Here is an 18,155-nt window from a genome sequence, read left to right on the forward strand (position 1 = left end):
TTAATTTTAGAAGGAACAGAATCAAAGCAAAACTATGTTTTGTTATCTGTGTAAAGTAATTTTAAAATAAAACTCCAAGCAAAAGTGAAAACAGTTGTTATAGATGCGTAGAATAAGAGAAAAAAAAAAAAATGAAAAAAAAGAACAAAGAGAAGGAAAAATTTTAAAAATTACGTAAATAAAGTTATTCATTTATTCCACGATTTTCTGCTTATCGCTTTCATTTTGCTTTCACATCATTTAACAACATTTGGAATCAATTTTTTTTTTTTTTTTTTCTTTTTGTATTCAAAGTTTTTCAAACAATCAATAAAATTTATAATAGTTATTTCATTTTTTGTTTTACCTAAAAAGAAGAAGAACACTTTCCTAGCATTGGCTAGGAAAGATGGATGGATTATTTTATTATGTAAAATTGTTGTTTAAGAAAGAAAAAGTAATAAAACAATATTTTCATAAAATTCTACAATAATAATTTAAAAAATCTTTAATGCCCACCATCTAGTTGTATATGCATCTATCCCCATATAGAGAAGGCACATTTCAACATTCATCCGTGGGCTCAAATATGTGGGCACATGTTAATTATTAGTATGCTATCATCTAAATAAAAGATACTATGTTCTTTATCGTTGATTTCAATGTGGAAACAAGTAAAAGCATTTTAGCAGAAGCCGGTTCATCATTCAATACCCTACATCACTTAATCATATAGTGACTTGTCAAAATAGGTTGGTATATGGGACGTGGTCGAAGAAGTGGTACGATGCGAACCGTTTTCAAAAGCGTTTGTCCTTGTCATAAAAACTGTTAGTATACCAAATTTCATCAAAATATTTAAAAAATTGTGATCTGTAAGTTGAATGCAAGTAAATAAGACGGACAGCGAAGTCTAGATCGATTCCGAAAATGTTTCTGAATCGACGAGTGTAATAAACAGCGGGTCAATCTCAAGCCTTCGGAATGTTGTACACATTCGTCCAAGCTTAATACGCCCTTGTGCCACATGCGGTGAAGGACGTAAAAACACTGCAGGAAAATTTGCTGACGGAAACAATACAGTGTAGAGAAGCGAAACTCTTTTAAGCTTTTCCTTACGGGGACGTGAGTAGTGATGGTAATAGGACTACGATTGCTTGGTATAAAATAAACGTCAAAAAACATTAAGAAAGCAAGAGCTACAAGTTTCATTAATGATATGGCAAACCCGGCATTTCTTTACCGAAAAAATTATTATTGACCGCAATGTGTCTTCACTGCTTTAACTTAAGGAGACTGAAAATCACTTTATTATAACGTTGGCCGAAGGTTGCTTAATCACATTTTACATTTTGTTTACTCATTTATTTTACTTTAATGAATACGCACAAAAAAGAAGTTTGATAGAATTGAAGAGGAGGGAGGGGAAGCTGCACAATCCATTAGCCAATTTATAGTTTAAATCAGTTTTAGTTCTCTTTTTTGACAATACAGAAAGGATATCCCTTCATCAGCTATGCGACAAAGGTCAGAATAAGTTTTAGCTACTGTTAGTGTATAGCCTTTCCTAACCACTTTTACTTTACAATTTTACTTTCATTTTACAACATCGTCTTATTGCATCGCTCTCGTATATTAATATACTATACTATACTACTATATATATATTTAGATTAAAGAAATGAAAGTGTCGATTTCGACAAGAGTTTGATATATTAGGTGCTTGCAAAAATTCGGTACAATCTATATTAATCAAAATATTACCTACAACTTTTTCTACAACATTAATATGGTAAATATTTTTGGCAAGATGGCGATGCAGAGTCGAAAGAACTTATACAAGTTAGGCAGCGATCCAATCATCGTCCTATTTTCGCACTTCTTCAAGTCGTAATCAGAAGGCGCCATGTCTGGTGAGTATGCTGAGCGTGAAAGAACTTCCCATTCGAGCTGCAACAGTGTATCTAGGACAACTCTTGCAACACGTAGCCAAAAAATGGCATTTTTAGTCATTTCGTGTCACGACTTTCAAACCATTGCGAGCAAAACCAACAATTGGGATATGATGGATTATCGTTTTCAATACCACAAGGAAACTTTTCTTGCCCAGTGAAGTATACGGATTCTTGATCAGTATCAAATTCTGAATTGATTTAAGCACATCAGTCTATCCGTCGGTATGTCTGTGTAATGTGTGTTGTAAACATACCCCTGCCCGCAAAAATGAAGCTATAAATATGAAATTTAACAGAAACATTGAAAGTTCTTGAATGCAGGTTGGCATTGCAAATGGGCGGAATCGGTCGAAGGACACGCCTATAGTACATTGCAAGTTGAGGACACCACTGTTTTTCAAAGGGAATGAAAAATTTGTCTTCAGCTCATCACTCGTAAACTATAACGGATTGATCTACAAAAATTTGATCGTTAATCTATGGGCGATGCGGTATTACAAAAAATCGGCCATTATTACTTAAGTTTATGGTCTGTCATGATTTTCTTTTTTTTTTTCAAAACCTTTGCGACGCATAGAAGCAAGCTCCAAATATCCCTTAAAGCATAAATTCTTCGCCAGTTTCAAATTCGGAATGCACCTGAGTATGTCCCGGTGTTCATCTGTCCATGTGTCTGCGTGCGCAGCTGTGTAGTATCTGCGGTAAACATTCTACCGTTCGCAAAAATGAACGTATCACCAAACGTTTCAAAGATCATGCCTATACGCGTCCACACGTCTATGTAACAATAATTGTGAGCACCTTTGTTTTTCCGTGCGTTATGTCTGTTACTCATAAAATGCAACATATACACGTTATAAATTTCCACTTTCATTCTGAAAATATCAACCGCGCCCAACCAATATTCTAGAGTAAGAAAATTTAGTTTTTTCCTCTTTTCGGGATCACGATAACAGCCACGAGTGTCTTGACATTCTAAATGAGTTGCGAAAGAGTAACGAAGTACATCTAATAGATCTTCCTGAGGGATCCCCTGCCGATAGCAATGAAAAAGCTGGCTGATTAGTCAAAAATCGTGCCGGAAGCGCGTTTCTATCGTTGGCCTAATCTAATCTAATTATTTACGGGAACACATTCTATGAAAAATCAACTCAATAGAAACTTAATTAAATAAATAAAGTCATTAAAATAACCAAGGGCTTCCTCTTTTCTCCTATATTTGAATGCAGTATCCAGTAAACAAAAAAAAAAAATTGTGTTTTTCTGGAAATACTAGTTATATATTTATATAGTTTATTTTAAATATATTATAATGCAATTTTTTCACACACATACCACAACTTTCATAGTGTGGATATGCGCATTCTTTAATTTAAATTACAATTAATAGGGAGGAAAAAATAAAACTGTACGTATACATGTTTTAACCTATAAAAACTATAAAATCTTTTTTTGAACTTTTCATAGTCGAAAAAAAAAAAAAATGCATATATTATATATATATATATATATATATATATTATATAATATGTATTATATAATGCGCATATATTATTATATATACATATATATAATAATCAATTAATAAGAAAATCCTTTAAAAACATACTTTACAAAAAAAATTTTATTCAAATAACTTATTATATACCGAAAAATTTGAAAACATCTTTAAAATAAAAAAAAAGAAAAGAAAAAAAAAAGAAAGAGTATATGGGCTTAATGCTTATAATGCTTTGATGCTGATAATGGAATATTAACAAATAAAATAGAAAATATATTGTTGCAAAATTCTACAAATCTGATGAAGGATATACGAAATGTTTACAATTTTCTTTAAATACTTTTCACAAATAATGAAATGAAATTAATAAAACAATGGAGAAAACAATATTCACTTTGGCCGTACCCACCACCCTCTTGTCCGACGTTATCTAAATTTAGGGCATCGTCTTCGTACCGGAAGGAATATATGTTTTTTTTTTTTTCATAAAATATGCGAATGAAAACAGTCAGTTTATTCGATACATGCACGATAAGTCCTAGCTTTTATTACATCGTGTACATAATAAATTTTGGGTAGAAATTTGTTGCAGTTGATATTCTCGGCCACTCCCGCGAAGGTTATATTTCAGTCTTTTAACTTTTATGGACGTGCGAATGAAATAAAATCATTTTCGAAATTAATTAGTGTGTATACATTATATACAAACAGACATATTACAACTTATACTTATTTCAGTTTACGTAGCGAGTTTAAAAAGCAGACAGACAGATGGATCTGGTAGACAAATTGTTTTGAATAAACATAAACGCATTGAGCAAAAACCTTTCATATATTACGATCACGTCCTGAGTCGTCTCGCTTATTTATTCTCATTTCATCTTTTTTTTTTTTTGTTTTCTTTTTTTATTTAAACAATTTCCAAGCAATCTTTTACGTCCCGTTAATAATGCGAAATAAAACTGGCAAGGCGAAGACATAGAAAGCTCGCTTAACCTTTTCTGGCAATCAGATCTTGTGTAGTTTCGCAAACCGAACTTGTGCAGATCCAGTTCCGAAGACAATATGCAGCATTTTGATGTTATTGCACTTTAAGTTTATGAATCGATCTCACATCTAAGATTTGGATAATGCCAACAGTTGACCAAAGTCAATTTATTTAAATTCGCACGACGATCGAAAATATGTGTGCACTTTGTGGGTATTGCAAACGTTGGCGAGTATCAAGTCTTATGGCATTTCTTGTTAGTAGCTGAAAACGGAAAACATTCTCATCGCAATTTTTTCCCTAACATTTCTCATTGCTTAGAAATTAAATTTTTGTAAAATACAAAAAATATTTGGATGATCTTATTTAAAATCTTGCACTATAACTCTACTGATCCCATAAATCTCGAGCTTTTGCTTACAATGGGTATGCAAACCAAAATTTTCGAATTACAAAATCTCTTATTTCCCTTTAGGGAATATTGCAAGGCTTAAAGGTACCCTTAGTCTATCATTTCTCTGGTGTGTTTGCAGTTAATTCGTTTGTGAGCTTTTGGAAATCGAGTTAGTGGGTCGCAGTACTAAAAACATAAGCGATCACGATTATACAAAGTCAGAATAGTTACTTCCGAAAACGAGAAACAAAATCTTTCGATAATGAATTGAAGGAAAAAATTGCATTCATTGGAAAATTGTTTTAATTTCAGATGTCTTGTTTCCTTCCATCTCTCTTTCTAGCTAGGAAAAGACCAAACGAAAAGTTATAATACTTAAATACAATGAACAGTTGTTTGAGAATTATTGAATATTCGCATAATTTTTATCTTAAAAGTTTTAAAGGGAGTAGCTGACGACATATGAATGGCTGCTCCTATTATTATTAATGTATGCGTGAAGTCATGGTAAAAGATCGGTTAAAAAAAATTTTTTTTACTACACATAAGCTGCTAAAAAGCTTTTGTCAGTTTTCTGCTAATCTCGATGAGAAGTTGAGCGAGAACGCGAAATGGAAGAACCTCCTCCACCGCCATGTCGACGCGATTCGGATCGCACTCGTTTCGAGTGAGAACTACGTTTTGGTGAAGGTGAGTCATCTGCATAACGGCGTCTGGGTGAAGCTGAATGGCCACCGCCATTGCGCTCGTCTTCGCTGTAGCGTGCATCGCCATTCTCACGTCCATTCTCTCTACCTCGGCCATAAATATCTCGGGTGGTTTTGCGTACTTCTCTTGAAGCGGAAGCAGAACGGCTACGGCTATGAGAACGTGATACCGAACGTGAGTGCGATGACCTGTTGCGACCTCTTGAGGCGCTGCGGGAACGACTGCGCGAGTAACTGTTTTCGAAAATTTAATAATAAAAATCAATTAATAAATGAAAACAATATAAGGATGTATAAAAATATTACGATGTGGTTATATTATATCGACATTAAAAACTATTGTAGGTTTTAATTCATTTATTTCTTTTATGACTAATACAAAAACTTAAGGTATTATCAATTTTTATAAAGCAGTAGCCTAAGATGAACAATAAAAAGCTGTAGATGCCAGCTCAGTCTGACTCCACAAGTACATCTTTATCTTTTTTAACCTTCTTTTTAGCCGGTGTCCCTGAAGGTTCTGGCGCGTCCGCATCGGCAACTAGGGTGGTGTCTTGATCTTTGTTTTTATTTTTCTTCTTCTTCTTTTTCTTCTCAGATTTTAACTCCTCAGTATCAGGAGATTTCTCTGCTTCCACTGCTACATCTTCAGGTTCAATTTTTTGACTTTTTGCAGATTTACTGCATTCCGCAGCATCTGAATGTTTTCGTTTCTTCGCTAAGCCCAAGGTACTATCAGCTTCAGGATGATAGGTAAAAACTTCGCTATAAGTTACAATTTTATAGAAAGTTAATACAAATTTCTGGATAAAGTTTCTTTATGACTCTGTGCTAATTATTTAACTCAGACAGCCAAGGTTTCTCGTCATTTTAGCAATATAGCATCTGACAATTGCGAAACCTTTAATTATCATCACGGATTTAGACACAAAATCAAAAATTTTCAAAGTTATACTTACCTCTTTGCTTGATATTTCTCAAATTTTGCTTTCGCTTTCCCTGTACCGGATAGTTTACGTAAATTACCTTCTTCTAATAGGCGAAGTCTGGCTTCCAGTCTAACTTTGTGGGCTGCACCCAATTCAAAGGTGGCCTCTTCACCAAAAGCGTCAACGCGCGTAGCTAGCGAAGCCTTGGCTGCTAGAGAGCGCGATATTTTACCTTTATTCTTTAAACTCGCTTGTCCTACTAACTGAGCGTGAAATATCAGGCCATATTTTGGTGTGTCCTTTTTGGTTTTTAAGGCACGGAATAGAGCCTTTTCGGCACCCAATATTTGTACCGTGGACGAAGGATGTTTAGCAAGATTAATCAGAGAACCAGCATGAGCAATTAAACGAGCACCCACTGTCTCTCCCACTAGAATTGTCAGATTCGGGGCCATAGCCATCATGCGAGCCTTGAGGTAATCGTATAAATGGGCGCGGTATTCACTAATTGACAAAATCTCATCACATAAACATTGGATATTAATTGTATCATCTTCTGATATCTCGGTGCCCATGGAAATCTCGGCGGCTTCCTTAACTCTCTCCTCCACATCCTCCGGCAATATATCTGATAGGTCGGCGACGGCTATATTGTCACGGGTACCCACCAATTTGATGGTTTTCACAAAAGCAATGTTGTCGGTGATTAGTTTTCCCAATTCCGGAAAATGCCAACCATACCATTCACGTGCTCTCATTATATAATTATTAAGCTCCTTATCCAAATCATCTAGCAAGCACTGAGCTTGTACAATCATGGTGTCAATTTTGTCTGGGGAAAACTTTAGTTTGTAACGCGAGAGTGAGTGCGCCAAACCTAAAGCCATAGCAGTCATTTCTTTTTTGGGTAATCCACCTAACAAACTGTCTGCTTGTTGGCGAATGCAACGCATCAATTCCTGAACTCCAGTATTATAAACACATTGCACAGCAAATTTATCTTTAATGGCGTTACCCAACTTTGCATCGGCTACAAGAAGCGATTCTTGCACTTCATCGCCAAACAATTTCTTAAGGGTTTTCTTTAAGGGTTTCGACACTTTACCCTCAACCGCGGCCGTGGCAGCAGCCAAGGCTTCTGTGGTATCATTAAACTTTTGAAAATGTTTTAATTTCAGCAATTTATTGGCTCTGTCCGGAGTTTGAAACTCCTGGTATAAGTTATCCACTTCTTTTAACTTTTTCTCATCTAACAATTTAAATATGGCGTATCCGGCCGGTGTTTCATACAAAACAAACATTTTATTTTTCTTTTTTTTTTACACGTAGAAAACAAATCAATTCTTGCGTTTATTAAAATTACTTAAAAGCCAAATAACTTCACGCCATACGTAGACAATACAATATGTTTTCATAAATCCAAAATGACGGATTTAAAGAGAAAAAAAAGCACGTGCAAAAAGAGAATAGCCCTCTGGATGTCACGATAGGCAATGATTTTCAAGCACTTTAAATTTAAGATTTTCGGCGTTGCCAGATACTTAAATGTTATATGATGCTACTGAGCAAAACAAGCAAATTTCCATTTAAAACCTCACAACAGTCAATATACACAAAAGTTTTCAAATTGGAGTATACATAGGCCAGCAAAATTTTTATCAACATTTGCATAAACAAACGTAATTTCGCAATGACTACACTTAATAAGCAACTAATATATGCACTGAAACTATCTTCATTTAAATGAAGCAATAAATCTTTCCAATTTTTAATAAAAAAAACGAAATTTTGAGGAGACCACAATGTATACTTTCAACAAACGAAAGCAATACGAGCTTTACCGATCCTATCTGACAAAATTGAGATGGTTTATTCATAGAAAAACAAAGGTAATTACATAAAAACAGACACCGCACGTGTAGTACGTCTTTCGTAACAAGTAAGCCGCAGTTACGATTTAAATTTTTCTCGAAGAAGTTACTTTGGATATGCATATCGAACTAGTCTATTTTGTAAATTTTCGTCCGACACTATGGTACAGATCAGTTTATTGCATTCCTTAGTACTCTCGAAATTGTTAATTTTAATAATTGCCAGGTTTCTACAAAAGGAACTAGATTTTAATATCCTCGAAATTTATAGGAACGTGTGCGGTTATGTACCCCGACATATTAGGCTAATAACGAATGGAAAATGCAGCGTAAATGCAGCGTATATTCAGTTGAAAAATTGCTCTGCAAAATCAGCTAGCAATTCAGCTAGCGGAAACGTAAGGCTTCTCATAAAGCCATGTACATGTCGCGTCAAGGATACTTTCGATGCACATTAATTGTTATATTATTAAAACTCAACCTTTTAAGGAATATTAACAATCAAAAAATTGCCCACATATTAATTAGCTATGATTTCCAAGAATGTAATGAGCTTTAACAAACACTTACCGTCTTTTGGGACGACCATGTCTGCGACATTCTCGAGCATAATGGCCTCTATCACCGCACTCATAGCATTTGTTTTCACCATTGCCACCTCGAGTACTTTTACCTGTAGATACTTCAACTCGAGCCCGTCGGCCACATATAGTACGCCCATCTACGCCTCCTCCCCGGCGTTCGCCACGGGTGCTTTTACCTGTAGATAATTCAACTCTGGCCCGTCGCCCACATATAGTGCGGCCATCTAAACCTCTAACCGCATCAGCTGCATCACGGGCATCTTCATATTCCACAAAAGCAAAACCCGGCGGTGACCGAGCTATCCACACGCTGCGCAACGCACCGTACGCACTGAAAACATGTTCCAACTCATTTTTTCGAGCATTGTTACCCAAATCGCCGATATACACTTTTCGATCGCTTGGGTAGCGAGACATTTTTTTTGACTAAAACAAAAATTTATATAGAATGGAAAAGAAAAACGAAACTTTAAAAATCAAGAAATAATTCACTTCCATATAAGGGTAGTTATTGTACAAGCCATGAATAAAAAATCGATTCATTTTATATTTACAGCAAATCTCAACAATTGCTTGCTTATAGGAATTTACCATTTTTAATTTAATTAATTTCCAATAATAGTACACCCGATATTTTTCAGATAATTATAGCTTTTTACTTAAACTGCGACATATTCTTCAAAAAAATATATAGAAAAAATGAAAAATGTTTTCTTTTCTTTTTTGTTGCAACGCGCAAAACCTTTATTCTGATAGTGCTGCCAGTAAAAAAGACGACTTCCCACTCTACCTAAGGCACTGCCAATTTCAATTATCGTCATATATATTAGCGTCAGAAGCATCTTTTGAGACATTAAATAATACAAACACAAATAAAGTAATAGACATATTTTACTAGTGCTACCAAATTAAAATACTGTGTACTGCGTTCACGCAATGAATGTTTCTTGCAAAGAAGAAGCTCAAAATAAAAAACAAATATTGCAAATTAATAATGGTTTGTGAGAAATGTGAACAAAAGCTAGCCAAGATCGCCGTTCCAGATCCTTGGAAAACAGGCTCTGCGAGAAAAATTAATGAAAATAAAGCTTTAACTTCCGCTAAAGACAGATTTAACCCCGTAGGGAAAGTTCCATGCAGGTAATAATTTGTTCGGTAGCATTTCTTGGAAAGTTATAATTCTGTTTCATTTTAATGTAAAGAATTTGCCGACAAAAGGTACATCAAGCTGGTTCGCATTATTGCCAATCATGCGCATATAAAAAAGCGATTTGCGCAATGTGTGGAAAAAAATTAATGAATGTTAAAAATTATAAGCAAAGTTCGACCTAGATTTTTTTTTGTATTTTATGTAATTAAGATTTTAGTTCTTAGAAATAAATTTAATGTAAATATGGTGTAAAAATAATTTCCATTGTAATTTCTTAAATATAATATCCTGAAAAAATTAAAAGTATTCCATCAAAGTCGGAAATGATATTTATTCCACAGGACATTTTGGCAAAACGTCTTCAGTCGAAGACTTCTCTTTCTCTTTGTCTTTCTCTTTTTTTTTCTTTCTTGCAGTGCTGGCGTAACTTAAGGCTTCTTTGTTGAATTCTAGCGGCATTATTCCTAAGTCGCCGCTGTAACGGTTTTTAACCACCTGCAAGTATTTTTTACCGCTTATTGAAGTTAAGCGTTTGTCTTGTATTATCAAGACATTGTCAGCTTCTTGTGTAGCTTTGGCAGACCCGAAAATGGAATTGGTGGTTAAATCGCCTTCGTCACGTTCTTTACGGGGATGCATAACTAGAGAAACATGGACGTTGCGTTTGGTAGCCAGAGAGCGAAAAGCAGCTATAATATTGTCCTGCTCCCAAAATTTGTCAACGCGATAAGACATGCCCATCATGAATTGCAGATTATCAATAATGACGTGGTGAATATCATGTACATAATGAGCGTGTTCAATAGCGTCTAAAACCAGCTTAAGGGGTTGTTGTCCATGAAACGTCATAAAATATATAGGATGCTTTTCGAATTCGGTGGCCCAATGTTCAAATTCATGCAGCCTTTTTTCCAAAGAGTAGCCGACAAACTGACGTAATAGTGTAACGGCCAAACGAGAATTTCTGATTTCGAAAGAACCCCACAATGTCGAAACACCCTGTAAAGCTAAATCCAAAGAATACTCACTCATAAATGTCGTTTTGCCGCAACCTGTAGGTCCGGTTAAGATAGTCAGTTCTCCTTTACGATGACCTTTTAAAAGTTTATTTAAAGCAGGAAAACGTTTCCACTTGACGCCGTGCACTTTTTCAATATTTTGCAATTCGCTCAAAATACCGTTCCGAAGACCACTAAAAGTGGTGATGGACGGATGACGTACTGCCGTGGCGCGTTGGAGAATGTGATATACATTGTAGCGTTTGCGTTGAGTTTCAAACGGCGACGGCTCCATATCGGTAGGCCTTATAAGACGACAACGCTTCTCTCCCATTTTGCTGGCAAACATCTTACCTTGAAATATGTTTGATAATTTCGACTTAAAAATATTTACTTGTTATAACAGAAATGTGAAAAATGCCTTAATCGCACCTATGTTTAACAAAATAGTTATGAGGGCCAAAGGCAAATTCGTTCTCATATCAGAAACTTTATTGTTCTTACCTATGTCCCAACTTGGGGAATCATATTTGAACCATAATATCAATTCTTTGAACTGCTCCAAGCCTGGTAGGCATTCCTGAGGAAGTGATTTTAGACCATAAGGTAGACATACAATGGAGTCTACAAGAGAAAAACTAAAAATTTTTGATTACAAAACTGCTTTATAATTTATACTACACACGGGTTTCTAATCGTTGAGCTATCAATGCCAAGAAATCCACTGTACGTGACACCACTACAGCTTTTTCTTTTTGTTTGTCACCTACGCAATGTGTTAGTAAACCAGAGGTATTGTTGTCGCAATGGGATTCTTCATTACCACTGCTTAAGAAAAGCCACTTTTCGCCTACGTACCGACTACTAGCGTTTTTTAAAGGAAATTGTAAAATATTCATGTTCTTGTCATAAGCAGCTCCTAATAACTCAAAGTCCACCTGTTTTAAACCAGTGATGTGCAAGCTCTCACATATCTCGCGTGGCACAGGATCTGTACATTTCGTCTTATATTCTTTCTTCTGTTCCTGTTGGTAATCCACAATTTTCCTTCGTTTCTCATAAGCGCTCTTTACAGCAGCTAGAGGAAGTTTTACATCACAGCTTGGACACATAAAAGCTCCGCTGCGTTTATTTACATATGCCCACGCCGTTGAGCCGCTTGTACACATTTCACAAGATATTTGCAAACACGTGTGACCATCTTTAGTTGGTATTCCTTTAGTTTTCAGAAGAGTTTTAAAATCTGAATAATGGTTCAAATCCTGATCACTTTCATCTATGTCCACAACCACTGATTTTGAAGTAACCGACCTGTATTTTATCCGGAACTGACATTTTTGGCTTTTTAACCAAAAAGCTGACCGCCAAATCGCTGCACGCATTGCAAATAAGTAACTTTACATTAAAAAAAAAGCAAGGTAAAGAACAAAACCACAGCGTCCCATTGAATTACACTTTGACATTTAAAAGCGAAAGCAAGATTTTTGTTGTCTTTTCTTGTTACCGATATTATAATTAAAACATTAAAAATTATATTAAAAAAAAGGTACATGTACTAATATTACATCGAAGTAAAGTTCGAAAACAAATAATCAGTCGCAGCATGATTCTGGTATTATAAATAATATTAAGTTAGCCTAAACATAGGCCGCCATAATTTTTTTTTTTATTATCAAATTAAAAAAAACAGTAGCTAAATTTTCTGCTATTTACAGAGCGAACATAACACTCTATGCTAATTTGCAAAGCCATCGGCAAAAGTCCCCCAAGTCCCCAATTGGTTCCTCTTTTACAGCAACGCTGCAAAAACGACGTTGCCATCTTCATGCGGGCCGGCAAGCGATTTATGTGTTAAGTTATAAAAAGTCTTTCTCCATATTGCTCAAAATGTTCGTTTTTCTCTTATGTTTATTTCAACTGGTAATACCATAAAATCAAAACTAATGAAACATTATGCTGAACGTGCTCTGTGAAAAAATATGGTTCCTCTCGCTTGTAAGCAGTAATTGAATTTTCTAAAAGTTGCTGAAAAATCGTCTGTATCAACGCGAACATTTTACAAATTACGTGGAGCAAATATCAAAATTTATTGCAATAGTTGAAGAAAAACATACTGAATTATTGTATTTGGTGAAGTGTATATTAAAAATGCGTAGAAGAAGTGAAAGAAGAAAGTCTACGGATGTGTCTTCACCAGTTCCGACACAACGTCGTGCAGGTAGGCGCCGAAAATCGCCTTCAATATCGGAAGACGATAAAGTCACAGACGCTGGTACGGACTCGAAATCAGAAAATTCTATTAAGATGGACTTAGACCGCACAACAGATTCCAGCGATGAACGTATTGAGAATAGGCGTAGACGTAGTTCTCGCAATAGAACTCCTGTAAAAGAGCGTTGTAGTTCTATTAAGCGTACTCGCAATAACCGGGCGCTAAGCCCGGAAGCAAAAATTAAATCTATACCAGAAGAAGAGAATGGAACTGTAAACACTACAGACAATGATGAAAGCGAAGGGAAAACAGATAATGAAAAAAACAGATATGAGAATGAACGCATGGATAAAGAAAATATAAAAAAGGAACAAATTTCTAACGTTCCTGTTGATTGTGCAAAGGAAAGTGAAAATACAGCTGAAATTAAAGTGGAGGCAGAGAATATCGTTAGAACAAATGTCCACGAATCAGCTGAAATAGAAAATAAAAAACATGAAACACCAAATGAACAAAATAAAGAGGATGATAGGGATGATCAAGATGAAGTGAAACTACACACACGCGACAACACACCGCAATCGCGAAGTAATAGTCCGCCAGCAAAACAGTCTCCTTTGAAAGAAAAATCGCAGAAAGATGACGAACCCGAGGAGGGCGAAGTAATTGAAAAGCCAGAAATTGTTGAAATGAATGCTAAAGCGCAAGAGAATCTAAATAAGGCCGATAAAGAAGAGGATAAAAATGCTAAAAAAGCTAGCCAAGAGTATGAAGGAAGTTCTGCCATTGATAGGGTTAAGGATAAGAGACCATTTTCACGCACATCATCACCCAACAAAATGGAGGAGGTAAACCACACTCAAGACGCACTCAAAACTAATGAAACCTCTAATGCAGCAGCTGATACAGGTCGCACCCGCAAACGTCGTTGGATTACAAAGAAAGCGGCTGAGAGTAAAGAACCCGTTCTGGCCATTTCCACCGATTCGCTGAAGACCTTGATTGCCGACGTTCATCCAGTGCCGTTGAGCGACGTGCAATTAGAGTCTTCATCGGAAGTGGAGGAATTGGTTCATTCAGAACGTGAGGAGGGTGAAAAGTCGCCATCTCCAGAACCGGAACGCCGTCGTGAGGCCAGCGATAAGGTGGATAAAAGTTCAAAACCTTTAGCCAAAATCCAGAAGAATCAACAGCAATATAACGACAAAGTGACCGCTTTGGTTTCAGGAGCAGGTGTTGGGCCCGTCTCTGTGCAACGTTCACCTAGTCCAGCCCGTAACCAAACCAGCAGTGTTTTATACATTACCAATTTAGTAAGACCCTTTACGGTACTTCAGTTAAAAGGTTTATTAGCACGAACTGGGAAAATTGTCGAAGATGGCTTTTGGATTGATCGTATCAAATCTAAATGCTATGTTGAATATGAAACGGAAGAGTAAGTCAAATTTCGTAAATAATTCATGATTTATTTAAAGCTGTCTTTATTTACGTTTGCAGTGAAGCCATCGAAACGAGACATGCCTTGCATGGCGTGCGTTGGCCTGTCTCAAATCCAAAATGTTTAAACGTCGATTTTGGTTTGAAACCCGATATGTTAAAAGCAGTTGAATCGACCAAAGAGGATTGTCCAAAATTTGGTCAGGATACTAATAAGGATAATCTTATAATGGGCACGGGTTGGAGTAGGGAGCGTCCTGATGAAGAGAAAAAGGTAATTTGTAATAAAATTTAATCGAAATAATTTTTAACGCAATTGTTGTTGTTAAAGGGCAACCGGCCAGTGCGCGAATGGGATGTTGGTAAAAAAGAGAATCTCGACCGGGAAAAGAATACCAAGGATGCAGAGAAGCGTCGAGAACGTAGCAGGGAAACTGAAGGCTCAAGATTGCGTGAGACGGAAAGGAATGAGCGTGAGAAAGAACGTAGGCGACGTGACCGCGAGCGTGAGCCACGAAGTACAAGTTTAACACCGGGTAAGAAATCAGTTGATCCTTTCCATAAAAAAAGTTATTTATTGTTGTTTTTTTCAAATGGTAGTGCGCAAACAAAAGAAGAAGGATAACGATCCTCCTTTGAGACTATTAGACGATTTATTTCGCAAAACTAAGGCCACGCCTTGTATTTACTGGTTACCTTTAACACCAGAACAGGTAAAATTGAATCTTTTTTAGATTTATTAAACCAAAGTTTTTATATGAGCAAAAAGTAAAGAAGTTGATGTCTAAAAATAGTCTTAAGAGAATTTAGTAAATAAATTTCCCTTGAACTTTTGAAAATGGGCCACTTCTGCTTTACCCTTTATCAAACTCTGGAAGTGCAGTAATCTCCTTCGCCCATACAGAAAATAAAGCCTCAATACCTTATCAGGCTGAGGGAATTTAAGTCACTCTCCGTTGCTGCAGTGACGAAGTTTGAAACTTGAACGCATTCGTTACGGCGGATCAAGTTTTAATATGTGCACAAAAATTTCCAAATGTCTTACCAAAAAATTTGAAAATTAAGAAGCGTAGAAAATGTATGAATATGAAATTGCCAGAGATGTCTAATTTTAACATTTTTAACTGTTAAAAAGGAATTATTTCTGACAAGGTAAAGCTTCGATGTTACCAAGATCATATTGAGTGAAACTCCGAAATATGTCCGCAAGTCTTAGTACTTTCTAAGAGATTTAAAAGCGATGCCTGTCAATTAAATCTTATCTTTGGTTTTTTTCCAAGTCCGAATTCGGAAAATAATAACTATCTCACAAATCACTTAACATTTATATATCGTTAATTCTGTTTCTGATTATATTTTTTATCCTGCAGATTGCTGAAAAAGAAGCTTTACGACAGAAGCGCTTAGAAGAACAAAAGCAACGTCTTAAGCAAAGAGAATTGGAGCGCGAAAAAGAGCGAGAAAAAGAACGGAATCGTCAGAGTGAACGTGAACGGGATCGTGACCGGGACCATCGTCGTAATAGATCAAATGATCGTCGACGATCACGCAGCCGTGATAGACGTCGCTATTAGTGATTTTAGTGGCCTTTGCCCCCTCATATTAAAATAGAAAAACCTTGTATTAGATTTCTTCTCAATGCAGCATAGAACAGCCTCACGCAATCGTAAAAATTTTTATTCCGTACCAAGGAACAAAAATTTTCTTAAAGCAAAAATCTAAAATGTGATTGAACGTCATTTAATATGCTCTATCGAGCTTGTTTTCGAAAATGAAAACTTTTCCCTTCATATCGCATTAAGTGTCTGATTAACCTTTTAAAAGAAAAAGTGGCTGGAAATGTTTTCATGTGAAGCCGGTTTCCATCTGTTTATTTGTCGTTTGCATAAATATAGTGTGAACCTTCCAAATTTCTAACTTAAAAACACATTTTCTAAATACTTTTTTTTTCGTTTTTTTCTTTTATTATTAATTTGTCTCTAAACAACTTTTTAGCTATTCCGTAAACAAATACTACGACAACAACATTTCCTTAACCGTTCGGCACGTCCTCTCAGAAATGAACATCATGACATCATGCGTAACTGCTTAGCAAAGAAAGGGCCGGAAACTTGTCTTACAACATCAGCAATGTTTATAAGCAGCACAGCGACACCAAATACAGCAGCAAGTACAGCAGCAGCTTTTACTACTTACTGTGGATTCAAGCGTACTATTAAAAAAACAGATCTATCTTTTCATGCAGATCTATCTATATAAAAACAAAATCGCATAAAAGCAATGCTGCAGACTAATATGTCAAACATGTCTGTAAAATTCTTTCATTCATAACATTTTTTTCAAAATAGTTTTAATATTATCAAAAAGAAAAAAAAAAAAAAGATATTGAAAAGAGTGTTAGCCAATGATGAAATTTAGGAGAACATATTGCGACGCTTACAATGAACGGAGAATAAATGAACGCAATAAAAAATAATTAATGCAAATGAGTTAATTCAAATACCATTTCACATCCGAAGAGAAAAGTGTAATAGTGAGGGAGCGTAGTAGTGGTTTAAGGTATTTCCAATGTAAAGAATGAGAAAATTAATAAACCTTCATTCACATACAGAGAAGTCATCGGAAATCCTTTTATTTATTACATGAGAATCATACTGAGGTGAAGATTGACGACCCATTGACTTAAAAAAAACTCACTTTAGATATTATTTTAATTGTTGTAATTCAATGTTGTTAATTCATCAATATAATAACCGGCTGTAACAGTTGCTTCTGCGTTAGCTATCTTCCCAAAGCTTCCAAGATATGTAAAGGAATGTGTCCAGAATTTGAGCACTTGTGCTATACTTAAAGGACAATGGGGCGGCATAAGACATATAATCGTGAGACGGGGTTGTGGACAGTTACATTCATGTCATCAATGTCCTGCAATATGTTGTCAATATGACCCCGATGGGTGCAATTTCAGCAATGACTGTGTCGACCCCAACGCTAAAAAAACCGCCTCATGCAAAAATCCAGTGAATCTAATTTCCTTGGTGGTAGTAGCAAATAATCGAATGAGACCTTGGAGGACTGAAGTGGAGAAGGGTTTCGTGTGAACAGTGGTTGATCACGAGTTAGTCGGTCATAAGTTCAAGGCGAAAGCTGAAAATTTTCAAGTTATATATTAATAATGTATATTTATATATATATATATATATATATATAATGTATAAAACACTTGAAATTAATTGAACGAACTGTTAATATAGAAGTATGCTCATTGTATAGGAGTTCTATAATATGAGGTAATAATATGTCCACAGGAACAAATTGCTCGTAAGCCGTGCAATTCAAGTTAACTGCCAATATGAGCAAAGCATAACATAACTTTGCATTCGGAAATTTCCCATACAAAAAGAACAATCGTTATTTTTAAAAGATAAAAATAGGCATAATAATAATAAT

General features: G+C 35.6%; 5 protein-coding genes across 5 annotated transcripts; 2 read left to right on the top strand and 3 right to left on the bottom strand.

Annotated features, from left to right (window-relative positions):
* Window positions 1–4,317: 4,317 nt before the first annotated feature.
* Window positions 4,318–9,639, bottom strand: LOC119633944 (probable splicing factor, arginine/serine-rich 6). Its single transcript, XM_038027792.1, has 3 exons — window positions 9,500–9,639; window positions 8,895–9,334; window positions 4,318–5,758 (listed from the first exon to the last, which is right to left on the bottom strand). Exons 1-3 carry the CDS (start codon window positions 9,500–9,502, stop codon window positions 5,395–5,397), a joined length of 807 nt encoding a protein of 268 aa, XP_037883720.1. The 5' UTR covers window positions 9,503–9,639; the 3' UTR covers window positions 4,318–5,394.
* On the bottom strand, window positions 5,817–7,955 carry LOC119633942 (nucleolar protein 58). Its single transcript, XM_038027790.1, has 2 exons — window positions 6,484–7,955; window positions 5,817–6,289 (listed from the first exon to the last, which is right to left on the bottom strand). Exons 1-2 carry the CDS (start codon window positions 7,752–7,754, stop codon window positions 5,977–5,979), a joined length of 1,584 nt encoding a protein of 527 aa, XP_037883718.1. The 5' UTR covers window positions 7,755–7,955; the 3' UTR covers window positions 5,817–5,976.
* Window positions 9,640–9,890: 251 nt separating the features above from the next.
* On the top strand, window positions 9,891–10,240 carry LOC119633945 (cysteine-rich PDZ-binding protein). Its single transcript, XM_038027793.1, has 2 exons — window positions 9,891–10,048; window positions 10,111–10,240. Exons 1-2 carry the CDS (start codon window positions 9,903–9,905, stop codon window positions 10,238–10,240), a joined length of 276 nt encoding a protein of 91 aa, XP_037883721.1. The 5' UTR covers window positions 9,891–9,902.
* A 148-nt stretch (window positions 10,241–10,388) lies between these two features.
* On the bottom strand, window positions 10,389–12,643 carry LOC119633940 (twinkle protein, mitochondrial). Its single transcript, XM_038027787.1, has 3 exons — window positions 11,742–12,643; window positions 11,561–11,680; window positions 10,389–11,410 (listed from the first exon to the last, which is right to left on the bottom strand). The coding sequence occupies exons 1-3, from the start codon at window positions 12,436–12,438 to the stop codon at window positions 10,389–10,391; spliced, it is 1,839 nt and encodes a 612-aa protein (XP_037883715.1). The 5' UTR covers window positions 12,439–12,643.
* Window positions 12,644–12,979: 336 nt separating this feature from the next.
* LOC119633939 (apoptotic chromatin condensation inducer in the nucleus) lies at window positions 12,980–17,320 on the top strand. Its single transcript, XM_038027786.1, has 5 exons — window positions 12,980–14,703; window positions 14,766–14,979; window positions 15,037–15,241; window positions 15,306–15,418; window positions 16,076–17,320. Exons 1-5 carry the CDS (start codon window positions 13,205–13,207, stop codon window positions 16,277–16,279), a joined length of 2,235 nt encoding a protein of 744 aa, XP_037883714.1. The 5' UTR covers window positions 12,980–13,204; the 3' UTR covers window positions 16,280–17,320.
* The last annotated feature ends 835 nt before the right edge of the window (window positions 17,321–18,155 follow it).

This window comes from Glossina fuscipes, unplaced genomic scaffold (assembly GCF_014805625.2).
Source record: "Glossina fuscipes isolate IAEA_lab_2018 unplaced genomic scaffold, Yale_Gfus_2 2, whole genome shotgun sequence".
NCBI classification, from domain to species: Eukaryota; Metazoa; Arthropoda; class Insecta; order Diptera; family Glossinidae; genus Glossina; species Glossina fuscipes.

What these genes read in the sequence shown, in the direction of transcription:
- LOC119633940 (XM_038027787.1), bottom strand. Translation starts at nt 12,438, where the DNA reads ATGCGTGCAGCGATTTGGCGGTCAGCTTTTTGGTTAAAAAGCCAAAAA. An exon ending in AGCTCAACGATTAGAAACCC is followed by an intron (nt 11,681 to 11,741) that starts GTGTGTAGTATA and finishes TTTCTCTTGTAG; the next exon opens with ACTCCATTGTATGTCTACCT. An exon ending in TTCCCCAAGTTGGGACATAG is followed by an intron (nt 11,411 to 11,560) that starts GTAAGAACAATA and finishes ACATATTTCAAG; the next exon opens with GTAAGATGTTTGCCAGCAAA.
- LOC119633945 (XM_038027793.1), top strand. Translation starts at nt 9,903, where the DNA reads ATGGTTTGTGAGAAATGTGAACAAAAGCTAGCCAAGATCGCCGTTCCA. An exon ending in GTAGGGAAAGTTCCATGCAG is followed by an intron (nt 10,049 to 10,110) that starts GTAATAATTTGT and finishes TTTAATGTAAAG; the next exon opens with AATTTGCCGACAAAAGGTAC.
- LOC119633942 (XM_038027790.1), bottom strand. Translation starts at nt 7,754, where the DNA reads ATGTTTGTTTTGTATGAAACACCGGCCGGATACGCCATATTTAAATTG. An exon ending in GAGAAATATCAAGCAAAGAG is followed by an intron (nt 6,290 to 6,483) that starts GTAAGTATAACT and finishes TGTAACTTATAG; the next exon opens with CGAAGTTTTTACCTATCATC.
- LOC119633944 (XM_038027792.1), bottom strand. An exon ending in CATGGTCGTCCCAAAAGACG is followed by an intron (nt 5,759 to 8,894) that starts GTAAGTGTTTGT and finishes TTTCGAAAACAG; the next exon opens with TTACTCGCGCAGTCGTTCCC.
- LOC119633939 (XM_038027786.1), top strand. Translation starts at nt 13,205, where the DNA reads ATGCGTAGAAGAAGTGAAAGAAGAAAGTCTACGGATGTGTCTTCACCA. An exon ending in GTCCTGATGAAGAGAAAAAG is followed by an intron (nt 14,980 to 15,036) that starts GTAATTTGTAAT and finishes TTGTTGTTAAAG; the next exon opens with GGCAACCGGCCAGTGCGCGA. An exon ending in TACCTTTAACACCAGAACAG is followed by an intron (nt 15,419 to 16,075) that starts GTAAAATTGAAT and finishes TTTATCCTGCAG; the next exon opens with ATTGCTGAAAAAGAAGCTTT.